General features: G+C 36.8%; 2 protein-coding genes across 2 annotated transcripts; both read left to right on the top strand.

The window, feature by feature from the left end:
- Positions 1-4,976: 4,976 nt before the first annotated feature.
- On the top strand, positions 4,977-6,157 carry LOC128244061 (uncharacterized). Its single transcript, XM_052962076.1, has 2 exons — positions 4,977-5,253; positions 5,310-6,157. The coding sequence occupies exons 1-2, from the start codon at positions 4,977-4,979 to the stop codon at positions 6,155-6,157; spliced, it is 1,125 nt and encodes a 374-aa protein (XP_052818036.1).
- A 9,427-nt stretch (positions 6,158-15,584) lies between these two features.
- On the top strand, positions 15,585-19,582 carry LOC128242081 (uncharacterized). Its single transcript, XM_052959117.1, has 4 exons — positions 15,585-15,743; positions 17,936-18,060; positions 18,926-19,038; positions 19,269-19,582. Exons 1-4 carry the CDS (start codon positions 15,704-15,706, stop codon positions 19,405-19,407), a joined length of 417 nt encoding a protein of 138 aa, XP_052815077.1. The 5' UTR covers positions 15,585-15,703; the 3' UTR covers positions 19,408-19,582.
- Positions 19,583-19,819: the final 237 nt, after the last annotated feature.

Here is a 19,819-nt window from a genome sequence, read left to right as displayed (position 1 = left end):
ATAAAGTGAACAAACTACAAAATTTAAAATACAATAAGTGAGCAAAGGTTTTATTCGATTAACATCAATTTAGCATTGCTTCTCTCAAATTAAAGCAAATATGTTTGAATAATAAAGTAATCATTTTAGCAATAAATATAACTGAAATCCGGAGACCTTAATTCGGATATGAAAAAAAAATGTTTGATAAAATCGGAAGACAAAAAGAAAATAATGTCTTGTTGTATCTAAAATTGTTTTTCCTGCGTCAGTCACGGGAAATAGGTATAATAAGGCATTTTTTAAAGTCTACGTAAACGGGGATAGTGTAAGCTCAGGTAAGTTATTTTAAATAACAAACATTGTACATGTATACATTTTACTAAACTTTCATCTGTAAAACCTAATACAAATTCGGAAAATGGATATGCGCGAACGTGTTGTAAACTTTTAAAAAGGCGCTCAAACGTGACTGCATGTTTTTAAAGCCTTACCTTAAGTTATGTTCCAGGTATGCATTCGTATGTTTTCCCTTCTTTTTTAGCTAACGTTAATGCTTTTGGTGTTCTAAATTATTATATACATATTGAATTTCATATCAAAACAACTGATAAAATCATTTTCCACACTTATCTGATTTGTAAAGCAAGTTCGTAATAAATGTCTACGTGTAATATATCACGCCACCCTTACTCAATTCAGTTCTTAGGTCACCAGGCATAAGTTATTCGGTCATCTTGGTCACTGTCACACTGTACTCACTCGCGGTCTTAAATCGATGTCTTCTCGTTTTTTTTTGAAGCGAATAGGCATCCTGATCATTTAGCCACTGTTTTACGTAAGATATCGTAAATGTTTCGTGATATTGTTTATCAATCGCGCGAAATAGTTTTTGTGGACCGGCGTAGGCGGCAGGATTATTTTCTTCGAAATAATACTTCCGTTAAATACCATCCTTTTTAACAGTATTCATCATGAACGACCTAAATAAGGCACCAGATCAATGACAGTGTTACAACGAATGCGCTTCCTTTATAGGACCGCTCTTCTATACAAAAATGTCTACGATTGAATTCATAATGTTGTTGCCCAAAGCTTGTGGAACCCACTGGTCTTTCTACAGTTAAAACATGTCATAGTTTTCTCAGGTTAGTATTAGGCTGGGGGGGGAGGGAGGGGGGGGAGGGAGGGGGGGGGGGGGGAGGGAGGGGGGAGGGAGGGGGGGGGGGTTGGGGGGTATTGTCAGCAAATCTGTCCTTTGAGAGCAAATCATACCCGAAGCAAATCATACCCGAAAAGGTATATTTTTACTCATTAAAAAAAGTATTCCTTACTCATAAAAAAGGTATTCCTTACCCATAAAAAGGTTTGATTACTCCACCCCCAAAAACACTACTGTTTTCTGCCTTTATTAATAATGATATTGTTCAGTGTGGTGCCTGATCACAAAAAAAATCGGCATATGTCGTTATCCTTTGGAAATGGCAGAACAGTTACCCGTACTGACGCACAATAATAGTTGTTGTAAATATTTCCTACTATTTTCAGCCGTTCAAACTATCATATTCAAGAAAGTGGCAGTCGCCGTGTGAAAACGTATATTTATTACTCATACGTCATCTTAAAGCTACACTCTGACAGATATACTGTTTTACAATATTTTTTTTTTAATTTTGTGTCTTGGAAAGAGCATTTTTTTGCGTAAATATCTGCAAAGCAATGATAAAAGATTGCTGACAAAAGATCAGATCGCAGATTTTCATATTTCCGTTCGAAAATTAATGTTTTATGGCTTATTCCATTACTTAGAAAAATGCATAGAAGAAGGTCATAAAGAAGTTGTGTAACTATAGGACAATAAGATTTCTGTGTAAATTACTTGTTAATGGGATATTTCAGATAAGAACAAATTACAAACTTTTTTCTGTATTTTAGAACGCATCCTTGCCACCTGGTTTTTGACATTACAGCTGTGGGATGATTTTCAGGAATGCAGGTATAGCCATTTTATGTAATTCTGGAGGCAATAAGTTTGGAAATAAAGCAGACTTTTGTTTTCATGAAATAAAATGAGAAAAGCTTCTTAAAGCTGCACTCTCACAGATTAAACTAGTTTATATTTTGTCTTGGAACGAGCCAATTTTTGCGGAGATACATGGAAACCAGTTATATGAGACTGCTGACAAAATATTTGATCGCAGATTTTTTTTTACATTTAAGTTCAAAAATTGATATTTTATGCGTTTATTTAATCCGTTAGTAACGATTTAAGCCATTACTTTTCGAACGGATATATGAAAATCTACGATCTGTTTTTCTGTTAGCAATCTTATTTCATTGGTTTGCAGATATTTACGCAAACATTTGCTCTTTCCAAGAGAAAAAAATAAAAAAGTAGTAAAAAAGGTATATCTGTGAGAGTGAAGCTTTAACAAAGACAATTGCAAGTATGTTACTTGCTCTTTGATATTTACACTCACCTGTTATTACACCAGTGTCTATTTCAATATTGTGCTCCGATTGGATAAGCGTGACGTCATTTAACCATTGATGTACAAGATTACAAATATCAGCTATTCTTTTATACCAACGTATGATACTAGTTACATTTCTTTAAGAACAAATACTGAATAATGAAGATTATTGCCATTTTTAAATCGTAATGAACAATTATATAAAATGTAAATATAAGTATTGATCGCAATTATTCTTGCATTTATGCTTTATGACCGCAGTTCTTCAAGCGAGCAAATTACCAAGAAGATCTAGCGCGCTTAATGGAATTTGTTCGTGTGCCCTACTACGTGCATACAGCATAAACAAAAAATGAGTAGCCTTATGTTTCAATCTTGCTGAAATATTTAATGATTATCTTCAATCTTACACAGGTATTCAACACATATCCTCTATAATTGGCTGAAGACCACAGTTATCTTCCCCCACCCGTTGACCAGATGTTAATACAGAAAAAAGAGTGCTTGCGTTCAAGTATCAATATTTTATTAAAGTGGAATAAAAGAGAATAAACCGGTGGTCTTTTTGCATATAGATTAACATAATTTGGGCACTGTTGATGATAAATGGTAGTTTTCAGTGTAAAAATAGGGGAAATCATTGCCTGTGGAACTATGTAAATTGGTTGTTTGTAGCCTTATTCCGTCTTGACCTCAGGGTCACGTATTACAACGATTTTTTGTGAGACACCGCATTGGTCAGGCTTATGTTTTCTTGTGATTAAATTGTGTGTCTTGGATTGTTCTACATCAGCCAGTTACTTGTTTTTCAATTAGGAGCGTTTTCATATGAAAAGCAAGGTCAGTGTCTATATAAAACCGTGTCTGATATAGAAGAAGCTTTTGGAGGGGTGGCCTACTTTAAATTGTTATACATTCTTAATTTATACAGATACCTGGTTGAAATTTAGCCAGTTAACCATAGGAATTCCACGAAAGGACTTCTGTCTCCAAGTAAGAAATAATTCTAAGCATATCTGGTTTCAACACTTTCAAAATGCATCTGTGTTCTCAATTAGTTAAAATTTACCTTTGAGTTGTTAAAATTTGATTGCAAAATGTCCAAAAGACATGTACTAGTATGTATTGCATAAATTTTGTCCGGAAAATCTTTGAATTCATAATTTTTCTGCATATTTATCACATTTATGCGTTCATAAAAGGTTGTGTATGCCTCAAATGAGTGTTTACAGGCATTGGTCACACTTTAACAGTAGTAGCAGATAGTTTTATTCTGTGTCAAACATTGAATTTGTGTCTTGCTTGCAGATTATGATATGCCAATAAGCTGAAGTTAGCTGTGGCTTCTTGCCCCCGGCAGTAGTCCTGCAATCTGAATCCAGGAGATGCAGCTCTGAATCCAATATTTCAGACGAATGACGATGTTAGTCAACTCTGTAGTACTTGTTTGTGTGTAAATAATTCAAAATAGCGAGATTTATAGCAAATCAGTTATAAAAAAGCAACTTATAGACAATGGTAAAGTGCTGTACTCTTATTTATTTAATCTATGCCAAATCTAGCCTTCAAAACAGATACTTAAATAAAAAAAAAAAATGGGCACAATAATGCTATTTCTGCATTTTCTACATCATGAAGCCACCTCACTCATGAAAACACTAGCAGTTGTCATGAATCCTTCAGTTTCGGTGTTTTATTTCCTTTGTTGCGCCATTTGTCCCGGAGTCAATCAGTTTGGCATATTGTTGTGTTTAGACTGTCTATAAACACATGATCACTAATTGTTTTCTGTTTAACTTAACAGTTCTGTTACCTATATATATAAGTGGACCAGAAAAGCATAAATTTGACAAGTTGAAGCATTTAAGTTTGGCTCTATGTCATTTTTTATATAAACACACTAAGCCTATAAAGTGGAAAACGCTTGTTTTGCTTAGAAAAAAATCTTAAAATAGTAGGCAGGCCATTTTTGTGGTGCTATTTTATAGACACCATTGAAAGCTACAAAGAAAACTTAACTTGGTCAGATTATTCCAATGCATAAGGAAATAATGGCTCGTCAAAGGTTTGCGGCTTACCATTTGATGGAAATGGCTATTTCTGCTTTTTATGAAAATACTTGTCTCATTTTAATATATCATTGCCAAACTTTGAGTATGTGTTGCATATCGCCTACAAACATTCCATACATGGGACAAAGCGGCATATCATCTATGCCGAATATTTCAGTTGACTGGAAGGGTGTACACAAGCTGCTGATGAACCTCAAGACTAAGAAAGCCACTGGTCCTGATGAGCTTCCAGCCATCATCCTGAAAGCAGCTGCTACAGAATTAGCCCCTGCCTTAGCAAAGCTGTTACCAGCTTTCGCTCAACCTAGATGAAGTACCTCAAGACTGGTGGGATGCCTCGGTAGTCCCACTTTTCAAGAAGGGCGACCGACACCAAGCATCTTACTATAGACCAGTGTCCTTGACGTCCATAACGTGCAAACTCTTGGAGCACATAGTGCACAGCAATGTCATGCAGCACTTAGACGAGCACAACATTTTAAGCGACAACCAGCACGGTTTCCGTAAGCGACGCTCCTGTGAGACACAGCTCCTTACCACAATCCAAGAAATCGCCTCAAACACTGCCAAAGGGAAGCAAGTAGATGTCATTCTATTGGACTTTGCCAAAGCCTTTGACAAAGTCCCCCATGCCCGCCTAATGCACACGTGGACCACTACGGTGTTAGGGGAAAAGAGATGGGTACAGTCATTCCTAAGAAACCGAAAACAACAAGTCGTTCTTGATGGTGCCAAGTCAGGAACAGCGGATGTACTATCAGTCCTTGGTCCTCTGTTGTTTTAGCCTTCTTCAATGACCTCCCAGACGTGATCAAATCATCATCATCTAAGTTATTTGCTGACGACAGTGCAGTCTTCAAGGTGATCAAGAACGACGATGATGTACAGCTCCTCAAGGAATACCTCGCCGCACTGGAACAGTGGGAAGAAAAGTGGCAAATGAGCTTCAACCCCACTAAGTGTACTATCATCAGAATCGCCCCTCGTTGCCGAAAAATCATAGACACCAAATACAGTCACCATTGCCACACACTTGAAGTAGTTGACGCCATCAAATACCTTGGAGTCACCATCACTGAAAGCCTCACCTGGGAGAATAAAATAGTCAACATCCCAAGCAAGGCCAACCGGACACTGGGATTCCTACGCAGAAACCTGAGGGAATGCACGCCACCTGTTAAGGAAGCTTCATACATGGCCATGGTCCGCCCCTCACTTGAAAATGCAGCAACCGGTTGGGACCCACACCAGCAAAACAACATCAAAGCCATTGAGCAGGTCCAGCGTAGAGCAGCCCACTTTGTCTTCAACGACTGTTCTACAAAGACCCCAGGATGCGTCTCCAACATGATAAAAGACCTTAACTGGGAGTCCATCGAACAGCGTCGAAAACACAGCCGGTTGTCCATGATGTACAAGATCCGCAACAACCTTGTAGACATCAACGCAGACAGGTACCTCCAAAGTGGCGATGCCCGAACCAGGGGCCAACACCGGCTATTCCAGCGAATAACAGACCAGGTACTGGCAAACTCCTTCTTCCCACGGACAGTGCGTGAATGGAACCTCTTCCCTGCTAGCACAGTATCTGCGACCACCATAGATGCATTCAGGTTGCTCTTAGTAACCTGACACTTCTTCACCAGACATGACACTGTTTATAGTTTTAAAAAAAATAACATTTAAGACACGCGCCACCACCACGCCTAGTCTCGTTGAGCTACTTACGCTCTTTGAAGAGCCCAGCTCAGTATATGGAAGAAGAAGAAGAATCCTGAAATTGAACTATAGGAGATTTGAAGTCCTTTTTTGCAAAAATATTACATGCAAAGGCTGTTTCGAAGTGAAAAGCCAGGTTAGTATCTATATAAAACAAATAGTAAAAATAATTGTGGTCTTAGGCCATATTAACATATTTTTAACAAAGTCGACGTCATTTGTTAGTGTGATAGCCTCTTTCTTCATCTGTGTCAATGTGAACAAATTGACCTTTGTGTATTACTTCATTTTGTCGTTAATTTCTGTTTCAGATCGGGATCTATCACTTCAGTACTGTATTCACCAGTAACGCAGGATACCAGATTGGCATTTGGGATTGATCACTTCAGTACAGTATTCACCAGGAACATTTTATCCAGGATACCAGAGTGGCATCAGGGATTGATCACTTCAATACTGTATTCACCCGTAATGTTTTATCAAGGATACCAGAGTTGGCATATGGGATTGATCGCTTCAGTACCGTATTCACCCGTAATGTTTAATCAAGGATACAAGAGTTGGTATCTGGGATTGATCACTTCAGTACCGTATTCTCCAGTAACGTTTAATCCAGGATACCAGAGTTGGCATATGGGATTGATCGCTTCAGTACCGTATTCTCCAGTAACGTTTAATCCAGGATACCAGAGTTGGCATATGGGATCGATCACTTCAGTACCGTATTCACCAGTATAGTTTTGTGCAGGATACCAGAGTTGGCATATGGGATCGATCGCTTCAGTACCGTATTCTCCAGTAACGTTTAATCCAGGATACCAGAGTTGGCATATGGGATCGATCGCTTCAGTACCGTATTCTCCAGTAACGTTTAATCCAGGATACCAGAGTTGGTATCTGGGATTGATCACTTCAGTACCGTATTCTCCAGTAACGTTTAATCCAGGATACCAGAGTTGGCATATGGGATTGATCGCTTCAGTACCGTATTCTCCAGTAACGTTTAATCCAGGATACCAGAGTTGGCATATGGGATTGATCGCTTCAGTACCGTATTCTCCAGTAACGTTTAATCCAGGATACCAGAGCTGGCATATGGGACCGATCACTTCAGTACCGTATTCTCCAGTAACGTTTAATCCAGGATACCAGAGTTGGCATATGGGATCGATTTCTTCAGTACCGTATTCTCCAGTAACGTTTAATCCAGGATACTAGAGTTGGCATATGGGATCGATCACTTCAGTACCGTATTCTCCAGTAACGTTTAATCCAGGATACCAGAGTTGGCATATGGGATTGATCGCTTCAGTACCGTATTCTCCAGTAAGGTTTAATCCAGGATACCAGAGTTGGCATATGGGATCGATCACTTCAGTACCGTATTCTCCAGTAACGTTTAATCCAGGATACCAGAGTTGGCATATGGGATCGATCACTTCAGTACCGTATTCTCCAGTAACGTTTAATCCAGGATACCAGAGTTGGCATCTGGGATTGATCACTTTAGTACCGTATTCTCCAGTAACGTTTAATCCAGGATACCAGAGTTGGCATATGGGATCGATCACTTCAGTACCGTATTCTCCAGTAACGTTTAATCCAGGATACCAGAGTTGGCATATGGGATCGATCACTTCAGTACCGTATTCTCCAGTAACGTTTAATCCAGGATACCAGAGTTGGCATATGGGATCGATCACTTCAGTACCGTATTCTCCAGTAACGTTTAATCCAGGATACCAGAGTTGGCATATGGGATCGATCACTTCAGTACCGTATTCTCCAGTAACGTTTAATCCAGGATACCAGAGTTGGCATCTGGGATCGATCACTTCAGTACCGTATTCTCCAGTAACGTTTAATCCAGGATACCAGAGTTGGCATATGGGATTGATCACTTCAGTACCGTATTCTCCAGTAACGTTTAATCCAGGATACAAGAGTTGGCATCTGGGATTGATCACTTCAGTACCGTATTCTCCAGTAACGTTTAATCCAGGATACCAGAGTTGGCATATGGGATTGATCGCTTCAGTACCGTATTCTCCAGTAACGTTTAATCCAGGATACCAGAGTTGGCATCTGGGATTGATCACTTCAGTACCGTATTCTCCAGTAACGTTTAATCCAGGATACCAGAGTTGGCATATGGGATTGATCGCTTCAGTACCGTATTCTCCAGTAACGTTTAATCCAGGATACCAGAGTTGGCATATGGGATCGATCACTTCAGTACCGTATTCTCCAGTAACGTTTAAACCAGGATACCAGAGTTGGCATATGGGATTGATCACTTCAGTACCGTATTCTCCAGTAACGTTTAATCCAGGATACCAGAGTTGGCATATGGGATTGATCACTTCAGTACCGTATTCTCCAGTAACGTTTAATCCAGGATACCAGAGTTGGCATCTGGGATTGATCACTTCAGAACCGTATTCTCCAGTAACGTTTAATCCAGGATACCAGAGTTGGCATATGGGATTGATCGCTTCAGTACCGTATTCTCCAGTAACGTTTAATCCAGGATACCAGAGTTGGCATCTGGAATTGATCACTTCAGTACCGTATTCTCCAGTAACGTTTAATCCAGGATACCAGAGTTGGCATATGGGATCGATCACTTCAGTACCGTATTCTCCAGTAACGTTTAATCCAGGATACCAGAGTTGGCATCTGGGATTGATCACTTCAGTACCGTATTCTCCAGTAACGTTTAATCCAGGATACCAGAGTTGGCATCTGGGATTGATCACTTCAGTACCGTATTCTCCAGTAACGTTTAATCCAGGATACCAGAGTTGGCATATGGGATTGATCGCTTCAGTACCGTATTCTCCAGTAACGTTTAATCCAGGATACCAGAGTTGGCATATGGGATCGATCACTTCAGTACCGTATTCTCCAGTAACGTTTAATCCAGGATACCAGAGTTGGCATATGGGATTGATCACTTCAGTACCGTATTCTCCAGTAACGTTTAATCCAGGATACCAGAGTTGGCATATGGGATTGATCACTTCAGTACCGTATTCTCCAGTAACGTTTAATCCAGGATACCAGAGTTGGCATCTGGGATTGATCGCTTCAGAACCGTATTCTCCAGTAACGTTTAATCCAGGATACCAGAGTTGGCATATGGGATTGATCGCTTCAGTACCGTATTCTCCAGTAACGTTTAATCCAGGATACCAGAGTTGGCATCTGGAATTGATCACTTCAGTACCGTATTCTCCAGTAACGTTTAATCCAGGATACCAGAGTTGGCATATGGGATCGATCACTTCAGTACCGTATTCTCCAGTAACGTTTAATCCAGGATACCAGAGTTGGCATCTGGGATTGATCACTTCAGTACCGTATTCTCCAGTAACGTTTAATCCAGGATACCAGAGTTGGCATCTGGGATTGATCACTTCAGTACCGTGTTCTCCAGTAACGTTTAATCCAGGATACCAGAGTTGGCATCTGGGATTGACACTTCAGTACCGTATTCTCCAGTAACGTTTAATCCAGGATACCAGAGTTGGCATCTGGGATTGATCGCTTCAGTACCGTATTCTCCAGTAACGTTTAATCCAGGATACCAGAGTTGGCATCTGGGATTGATCACTTCAGTACCGTATTCTCCAGTAACGTTTAATCCAGGATACCAGAGTTGGCATATGGGATCGATCACTTCAGTACCGTATTCTCCAGTAACGTTTAATCCAGGATACCAGAGTTGGCATATGGGATCGATCACTTCAGTACCGTATTCTCCAGTAACGTTTAATCCAGGATACCAGAGTTGGCATATGGGATTGATCGCTTCAGTACCGTATTCTCCAGTAACGTTTAATGCAGGATACCAGAGTTGGCATATGGGATCGATCACTTCAGTACCGTGTTCTCCAGTAACGTTTAATCCAGGATACCAGAGCTGGCATATGGGATCGATCACTTCAGTACCGTGTTCTCCAGTAACGTTTAATCCAGGATACCAGAGTTGGCATCTGGGATTGATCGCTTCAGTACCGTATCCTCCAGTAACGTTTAATCCAGGATACCAGAGTTGGCATCTGGGATTGATCACTTCAGTACCCTATACCAGAGTTGCATATGGGATCTGGGATCGATATCTTAAGTACCGTAATCAACAAGAACTTTAAAGCTAGGAGACAAAAACTGCATATGCATCTCAAAGTCAAGTGTTCTCAAAAGAGCATCATAAACTGTTATAAATATCTGTTTAATTTTAATAAATAAGTGAAATTGGTTGAATTATATGAAAACACTAGTGTTGTTTTTTTGAAAGTGTTTGTAAGAAGATCTTTATTTCCTTTACTTCACAAATCTTTCTGATCTAATTATAAATGATTGAAAACAATTTTTTAAGCATCGGGCAGAAATGTTATTTGTCAGTATTGTAGAATTACCATGTCATGTTTTAAACCATATCTTATTTAGCTGATAAGCCAGGGCCTGATTCCATTATATTTCCAATTTTTATAGATATTTGTTAAATTTATATATCGGCAAAAAAATCAAGTTAGTGAATGTTTATTATTTCATATTAAAAAAATACAGATTCACTCTTTTTCCCCCAAAAAAGTAGTACCCCGATTAATACGATTAATTTCATTTACCAAAAAGGATAAATAAATATCGAAAACAATGGTTCTTATGAAGGATATGTGTTTAATTTGAAAGAAAGATTCACAAAACACGATGTTTCTACTTTATAAGAAGATAGTTATTCACTGTAAATCTTTTAGGACCAACCATTCATGTAACCAGTCATTTAATATTTGTACATTTACAGCCATTACATACACGGTTACAATCTTGTTATCAGTAATTAACATTTTACAAATGCATTATTTAGTAAGTGGTTAAAGGTTTATCTCTTAAAATGTATGCTTGTTATTCGTTTGGGATTGATTTTAAAAATACGAATTTCCTTTAAGCAATAGCTGTTTCAAATACATTTATCATTTTGGTACCCTTGCAACCTTATTTGGAGTGATTACGTATTGAACACACTATTTTATTATATTTATCGCATAGAAACGTACAATGTTTCAAGTTATATAACATATTTAAGACGTAGTATTGTGATTAACCTTTTAAACATATAGCTACACATAAATGCTCTTGTCAAATGTATGGATGAGAGTGGTCAAATGGGAGAGGTGTCCGCCTCCGACACAGGTTGATGGTTCGATCCTAACAAAGGGTACCTTCTCATGGTTTCTTAAAATGGACCCCAGATTCTGGTTTCTGTCGTTGAAACGGACTAGAAAGAGAATCTGTAAGCTGTCAGTTTCATCAAATTCGAGCTTAAATAAATTTGTTCGTACTATAACTAAGTATGGCCACTGGTGCACATTATCAATCTCACTTCGCTCGCAGAGGAATTGCTTATATTTACAAATCCTGTTGATTTGGAAATCAATGTATATGTACATATAGAAACGAGATAATGTTAAGGTTAACAAAATGTGTCCAAAAACTAAATGCTACCTTGGTATGTAGCAGTCACGCGTTTTTAATAAATTAGCAAGTTAAACATTTCGTCAGATACGTTTAACATTAAGGGACATAGAAAGAAGGATTAAATAGTTAAAAATATATATTTCATAAAAATATATTATACATTATATCATCGTAAGGACATAGCTGAAAGTAAATCTCCTAATATCAAATATGTTGACGTATAACAGAAGGAGAAATCAATCAACACATAATATCAGAGAAACATGCAACGAACGCATAATAGAAAAGTAACTTATTCGACGCATATGAGAGAAAGAAAAACACAAGATGCATACCATTATGCGTCAATTTCGTTTGTTCTTTCCACGAGAAATTGTTGACTGCAGTATGTGTTACATATATACATATATATATATATATTCCGATCTTCCCTTTTCCGAATTATTTGTTCCATTCGGTTTAGGCGTCATAAAATATTTCCAAGTCCTAAAGCGAATGGAACAAATATTTCGGAAAAGGGAAGATCGGAATAGGATGTGAACAAAATACATGAATGCGATCGTCTGAAGGAGAAACTAGAGAAAGTGTGACGAAATGCTCTAAAAGATAAAATGACATTGAACGTTATATGAACATGAATAATGGGGAAATTCAGAAACAACCGAACAATGTCTTAATTTGTCGAGGCAGGAAATCCAAATCGAATAAAAATGATCCCGAGCTGTCCCGATCATGTGCAGTTCTTTCTGAAATAACAGACGAACAGAAGTCCACTCATACCAATATCAAAACACCCATTCCTGATGTCAGCGAACTTGCAAAAAACAAGATTCATAACTACACTTTATCAGATCGTACTGATTTCCAAAACGCACCCGAATTCGTCGACATGATTCAAATCATATGGCTGGTAATGCTCGATTCCTTAAATGGCATTCTTATCCGTTCAGACAATAAAGACTGGACAATTAATACTGTTATAACAATGCCATGATTGTTAAAGATTGACAGATGAATTTGCTGCCTTAGGCAATGTATCGAAACAGTTTGCGTTCAATGTCAACCAAGGAGATAAGTTGTGTATTGTCATTTGCGTTGACGAGTTAATATTCAACCGACTGGCAAACTGCATAATACATTGGCACTTAACCGTCACCAAACCGGATTATGGCTCAAAAAGGCAATCGCCTGTATACTATCCTTAAGACAATACCTGGATGACCTATTCACCTATTCAAACGTCTTTGGTTTCGAAAAGAACAAGGAAGATGTTCAAACCGTTTACCAAACAATCTAGCAACACTTCAAAATAAACAGTACATTAAGTACAAAAATCATCAGGAACTGTCATCATTTTCGATATCTTGTGAAGAAAGCTATGATAGCTTATACTAAATCACTCTCGTTGGCACGATGTTGCGCGAGAGTGTGGTCTTGTGTAGTAGGGGAAACCGGAGAACCCGGAGAAAACCCACTTGTCCGGCTTGGTGACCACTAACTAAACTCACATGCGCCAAGGCGGGGCTCGAACATGGGTCGCTTTGGTGAGAAGCAAGTGCGCTAACCACTGCGCTAACCGGACGGTGGTGAAGGGATGAAAGTGAAAAATCGTCAACATTGATCGAGTGTAACAACGACTGGGGCAATGCATACACCAAGGCCACAATGTTAATGGTCTGGTCACGTGTGTAAGATTACTTGGTGAAATATAATAATGATTTTGATGTGTAATATTTTATCACGATGATGATTTGGGCACGTGGTTTGGGTTATTTTGTGCATAATAAAAGTACTTTTGACACGTGTGTAAGATTATTTGGCGTTATACAATAATGCTTTAGTCATGTAATTAAAATTATTTGTCGCAAAAAAACAATATTTTGGTCACTTGTGAAATAATCGATTAATTGGCGCAACATATTAATGCTTTGGTCACGTGTGAAATATTATTTGGCGCAACATAATAATGCTTTGGTTACGTGTAGAAGATTATATGGCGCAAACAATCAATGCTTTGGCACTTGTGAAAGTTTATTTTGCGCAACATAATAATGCTTTGGTCACGTGTGAAAGATAATTTGGCGCAACATAATAATGCTTTTGTCACTTGTGAAAGATTATTTGGCGCAACATAATAATGCTTTGGTCACGTGTGAAAGATAATTTGGCGCAACATAATAACGCTTTGGTCACGTGTGAAATATCATTCTGCGCAACATAAAAATGCTTTGGTCACGTGTGAAAGATAATTTGGCGCAACATAATAATGCTTTGGTCACGTGTGAAAGATAATTTGGCGCAACATAATAATGCTTTGGTCACGTGTGAAATAATATTTGGCGCAACATAATAATGCTTTGGTCACGTGTAAAAGATAATTTGGCGCAACATAATAATGCTTTGGTCACTTGTGAAAGATTATTTGGCGCAACATAATAATGCTTTGGTCACGTGTGAAAGATAATTTGGCGCAACATAATATTGCCTTGGTCACGTGTGAAATATTATTTGGCGCAACATAATAATGCTTTGGTCGCGTGTGAGAGATAGTTTGGTGTAACATAATAATGCTTTGGTCACTTGTAAAAGTTTATTTTGCGCAACATAATAATGCTTTGGTCACGTGTGAAAGATGATTTGGCGCAACATAATAATGTTTTGGTCACTTGTGAAATATTATTTGGCGTAACATAATAATGCTTTTGGCACGTGCGTATTGTTATTTTTTCGCAACATAATAATGCTTTTGCACGTGCATATTATTATTTCTTCGCAGCATAATAATGCTTTTGACACATGTGTCATATAATATGGCGCAACATAATATTGCTTTTGACACTTGTGTAATATAATATGGCGCAAAATAATAATGCTTTTTGACACATGTGTAATATAATATGACGCAATATAATAATGCTTTTGACACATGGGTCATATAATATGGCGCAACATAAAAATGCTTTTGACACATGTGTCATATAATATGGCGCAACATAAAAATGCTTTTGACACATGTGTCATATAATATGGCGCAACATAAAAATGCTTTTGACACATGTGTCATATAATATGGCGCAACATAAAAATGCTTTTGACACATGTGTCATATAATATGGCGCAACATTAAAATGCTTTTGACACATGTGTTATATAATATGGTGCAACATAATATTGTTTTTGACACTTGTGTAATATAATATGGCGACACATGATAATGCCTTTGGCACGTTAGTAAGATTATTCAGTGCAATATGATAATGATCTTATTACAGAATCAGGAGCAGCAGCATTTTCAACATAAACGCCACGCAAAGTCGCTATCAAATTGCAGGAGTCAATAATGGTTTAGTTGTTAAGAGTGTGTGGATAATGGCTGGAGGTAGCTTTATCATCTATATCATCTACTTCAAACGAGGAAGTGTACCACTCAGTTGTAATATTCAATTCACGTGAATACATTAACCACTAAAAACGCATGTTTTCATGCACTAATACATTTTCGGAGAAACCTATTTGCGCCATATATTGATACAAATATGGAGTATTTAATATTTCAGTTAAAATGCATCAAAGGAGCAGTTTACGCCAACGTTAGATGGATTGAAAAATAACCTATTTTGAGGAAAACAACGATAATAAACAGGAACCACTTAACTCACTAACCACAATTTTACACGATTTAATTGGTGCGATATTGAACCAATGGAATATTACAAATAATAAATTGACGCACTTCGCTTGACAGTAAAATCATATTTGTTAAAGATGTACAGATATTGTTTTACTTGTATCCATTAAAATAGTTTGCCTAATGGAGCAAACATATCCAATCTGTAACACCCAAAATGACGCGGCAGTAATTTCTCCCAAGCATGTTATTTTATTCATTTTTAAAGTACCTTCTTCTCTATATAATAAGCAAAGTATAACCGGTGTACGTTATTAAGTGAAAATAACTTCAAGGGACATATAGACATAATGCAGGGTTGCTCTGTGTTGCTATTGCTGCTTGTGTTCGGTAAGTCGGCTTGTATATCTCTGTTTTAAAACTGTAGCAGTGCATAAACGTACCTTGTAAGAAATTGACGTCACATCATGGTGCAAACTCCACGCAGCGGTTACTTCTCAAACGTCACGTGTAGGATGTGATATTCACCGAATCATAAATCTTTATTTTTATTTTCAGAGGTAAACAATCCAACACACTTATTAAATAAGATATTATACGAAAGACATATGTTTTTAATATATTTTTAAACCTATTTTAAGGTGAATTGCAACTAGTTTCCTACGCGGTATCCTCTCTGCTTACACTGTAGGAATTTGATCATGGTGGAGCATCAAATGTTCTTTTACGGTTTTTTGTCTACTTTTTGTTGGGTAAACTTGGGTCAAATCGACCACCTGAAGAGGAAATGTGAAGATTAAACAGTTAAATACACAAAATAAATTAATTTCAATTTATGAACCACATTTCAGTACCTTATATGCAGAATTCTATACCGCAAAATGTAAATTCGTTCTGTGGAATTAAAAGATTAAACTAAAAAATAAACTTGACCACAAAACACTTAATTACATATTTAATAGATTGTGTAAATACTGTTTTCAAAGCTGTTGTTAAAAACACATTTCCTTTGAACTTGTGTAATTATATACACGCACCAATTATTTGTTGTTGTTTTGTATAACGCAGAATTCCTCTTAAAGCTGCACTCTCACATATTTATCGTTTTCAAACTTTTTCTTTTGTCTTGGAATTAGAAAAAAATTGCGTTAATATCTGCTAACAAGTGATGAGAGACTGCTGACAAAAGATCAGATCGCAGATGTTCATATTTCCATTCCAAATTTAATGTTCTATGGCCTAAACCGTTACTAACGGTTTAAGAAAATGCATAAAACATCAATTTTGGGACGGAAATATGTAAAGCTGCGATCTGATCTTTTGTCAGCAGTCTTTTATATCAGGTTTGCAGATATTGACGCAAAATTTGCTCATTCCAAGACAAAAAATAAAAAAAGTTGTCAAAACGTTCAATCTGTGAGAGTGCAGCTTTAATTTTGTTAATTATTATATGTTGTTTAACATTGATAAACAATGTAAAATAACCTATTTATTCTATACCTTTATTATTCCAAATAGTTTTATTTTTTTTATATTTTGTAAAGGCGTTGATATCAGATTTTGACATCACTTTGACGATTTGTTTGCAAACAAACAAGAAGTGATCATTGCTATTAAAGAGGATTTATGTCACTATACCTTTAAAGCGTCTGTCGATCCCGATTTTCATTCGAAACTTTTTCATGCGTTTCGGTCTTTATCATAGGTTTAACATGGAACCAGTTAATCTACAATACCGAAACTATACAATATGTTTTGTACGCGTGTGTACGGTAATATATTGTATGGTCACGTGTTGAAAATGAGAGTCTACGATTGGCCGTATAACTTAGGTATATAATAACAATTGTTCCTTAAACGTTTGTAACATGAAAAGTATGAATATGAACCTCCAGGATAATCCTTGAATCAAATATACAGTCTGTCCTGATTCGTAATATAATCCAAAATAATATTTAAATAGTTCAAGATGCACTCTTACTTCCAAATAAGATTTACCACAATTAATATCATTGTCTATATATACCAAAAATAATCAATAAATGTTAAACAATGGTTCTTATGAAAAATACCGAGTTTAATTTGAAAGTTGCAAAAACACAGTATTTCTACCTTATGAGACGATATAGTAGAACACAGTAAATCTTTTAGATCTCACCGATCATTTACTACTTTTGCGTTTGCAGCTATTAAATACACGGTTACAATATTGTTATCAGTTTTTAATGTTTTCCATAAATGCATTATTTAGTAAATAGAATAGGTTTATCACTCAGAATTTATGTTTAATTTGCATGCGTATGTATTGATTTTGAATAAGAATGTCACTTCAGAGTTATGTAAGTACGCGAGCATTTATGCACTTTTTGAATTATAATTTATTTTCACACTGCCATTCCAGAAAATGTATCGGAAGTTGGTTGTTTGCCTTTCGCAATATGTTTCTAGTGATGCATTCAAGGTTGTCATCATAGACACTAAGTAGGCTTAACTTTTCCTTAAACATTTCACAAGCCATATAGTTTTCCCCACTACAAAACTACTGTTAGCAAATCTTAAATGTTTATACGGCATATTTGTAGTGTGTGGGTGGACTGGAGGATATGCCGGTCAGGACAGAGCAAGGAGAGAGGCCGACAACGGCGGCAATTCTGACCAGGAAAACCCTGAAGTTGTACAGCACTGCATGGAGTGTGTGCAGGATATTGTGAGTGGTATATGCGTACGGCACAACCAAACATGCCAAATTTCATCTATGATAAACTTAGTTTCGCTAGCGATTTTTTTTTAACTCATTTGCTATTGTTACTCATTTGCAAATGTTTTATTTAGTCAAATAAATCAAAACACATTTTGTATGTTATTCAATGTAAGATTTAATCGGATTTCCTTCTCTGAAAGAATGGGTTAGGGAAACCGTTAACATTCTGGAGGTATCATATTGTACACATGAAAAGACAATAACATGACATATTCTACATATAATTGAATTAGGAATTGGCATATTTGCATTGTGATACTTGTATTCACTCACTCTTGATTAACATGTAAACCCTTTTTTATTTCTAATCACTCAAAGAGTCTTATATGCAGTACATGAAACTTGGCACACACGGTCAGTATTACAATACGGATGTCTGTTAGAAGTCACATCACCTTTTATAAGTAGGCTAAGGATTTTTGGAAATAATTATTAATAATTATAGCCGTAATGTTTTAAAAATATTACATAAATACACGACAATTTCTTAGCAAAACTACAGCGTTGCAATTGGTCAGCTTTAGTTAGGAGACGAGATCTGAATCATGACGAAGGAGTTACATTTCGTGTATCTGTGAATCATAAAACCATACATAATAAAAATGGTATCGTGAATGAAGGTCCTTAACATTACAAAACAAGTTTGTTTTATCAATATCGATATCAATATCTAACATATAATATTATATAACCGATTGAAAAACAATGTTATTACTCTTCTTATGTTTAACTCAGTATTGCAGATACCATACGAACAATATATTTGTATTAACGGTATATTTTTGTGCTTATAAATTGTGTGTGTTGGTAGACTGATGATGACGATACCCTGGATATAGAAGGGGAGTTTGCTGACTGTGTGGCCGATTGTGTGATAGAGCCGGAGAACTGCTACCTTCATCAGTACTGTCCACAGGACAGCAGGTACAGCTATAATTAAACTGTTATTAAGCTTATTGTACTTTAGTATGTTTTAACGATATGAAACTCAAATAACACTGTTAAGAGCTGACTGCATAATGACGCACAATACATTTGATCTAAGTTAAATGGTTTATGTGTAACTGTCTTTAAGTATCTTTTTTCTGGTACAGTTCAGAAGACCTTACCGAAACATAAACCTTCACATGTATATTTCTTCTCCTCACGACCAGGCGCGTGTTGGCAGATGTTAGCAGCAGGAAGTGGCGGCCCTTTAAGAAGCTAGGATCCTGGTACCGCAAAAATAAGGATAAGATCCTGAATGGCCTGAACACGGCCGGCACGATAATCGGAGCTACCGGGAAGAAATGAACCAGCAGAACAATCGACATTCAGCGGCAATTATAATAATAAAACATCTAGTGTTCTTATGTAAAAGTCATACTTACTTTTTCATTACTTATGTTCTTTCGTATGTTATATACATAAATAATATACTAATAGTTCATGGCTAACTTCGTTCAGTTTATAATGCTTATTAAATATCTATAACATCGACAACAAGTTTGTGATTTACTTTACGCATATAGGTGAAATAATGGAAGGTATTGGTGAATAATGACTTGATCATTTCACTCTGGTTTTATCGAAGCGATACCATTTTCACTTTGGCATTAGAAGAACTACTATTTACATATACATGGTATATTTGCAATTAAAACTGATTTTATGTTCTTTTTAAACTCACCTGATTACGTAGTTTTCAAGGTTAGCTTTTCCAATC

Source organism: Mya arenaria, chromosome 8, assembly GCF_026914265.1.
Source record: "Mya arenaria isolate MELC-2E11 chromosome 8, ASM2691426v1".
Classification (NCBI taxonomy): Eukaryota; Metazoa; Mollusca; class Bivalvia; order Myida; family Myidae; genus Mya; species Mya arenaria.
The sequence above is the reverse complement of the archived record's forward strand: the minus strand, read 5'-3'. Positions and strand labels throughout refer to the sequence as shown.

Coding starts and splice junctions, on each gene's coding strand:
- LOC128244061 (XM_052962076.1), top strand. CDS start 4,977: ATGCAGCACTTAGACGAGCACAACATTTTAAGCGACAACCAGCACGGT. Junction 5,254..5,309: donor ACAACAAGTCGTTCTTGATG/GTGCCAAGTCAG, acceptor CTGTTGTTTTAG/CCTTCTTCAATGACCTCCCA.
- LOC128242081 (XM_052959117.1), top strand. CDS start 15,704: ATGCAGGGTTGCTCTGTGTTGCTATTGCTGCTTGTGTTCG. Junction 15,744..17,935: donor GCTATTGCTGCTTGTGTTCG/GTAAGTCGGCTT, acceptor GCATATTTGTAG/TGTGTGGGTGGACTGGAGGA. Junction 19,039..19,268: donor TACTGTCCACAGGACAGCAG/GTACAGCTATAA, acceptor CCTCACGACCAG/GCGCGTGTTGGCAGATGTTA.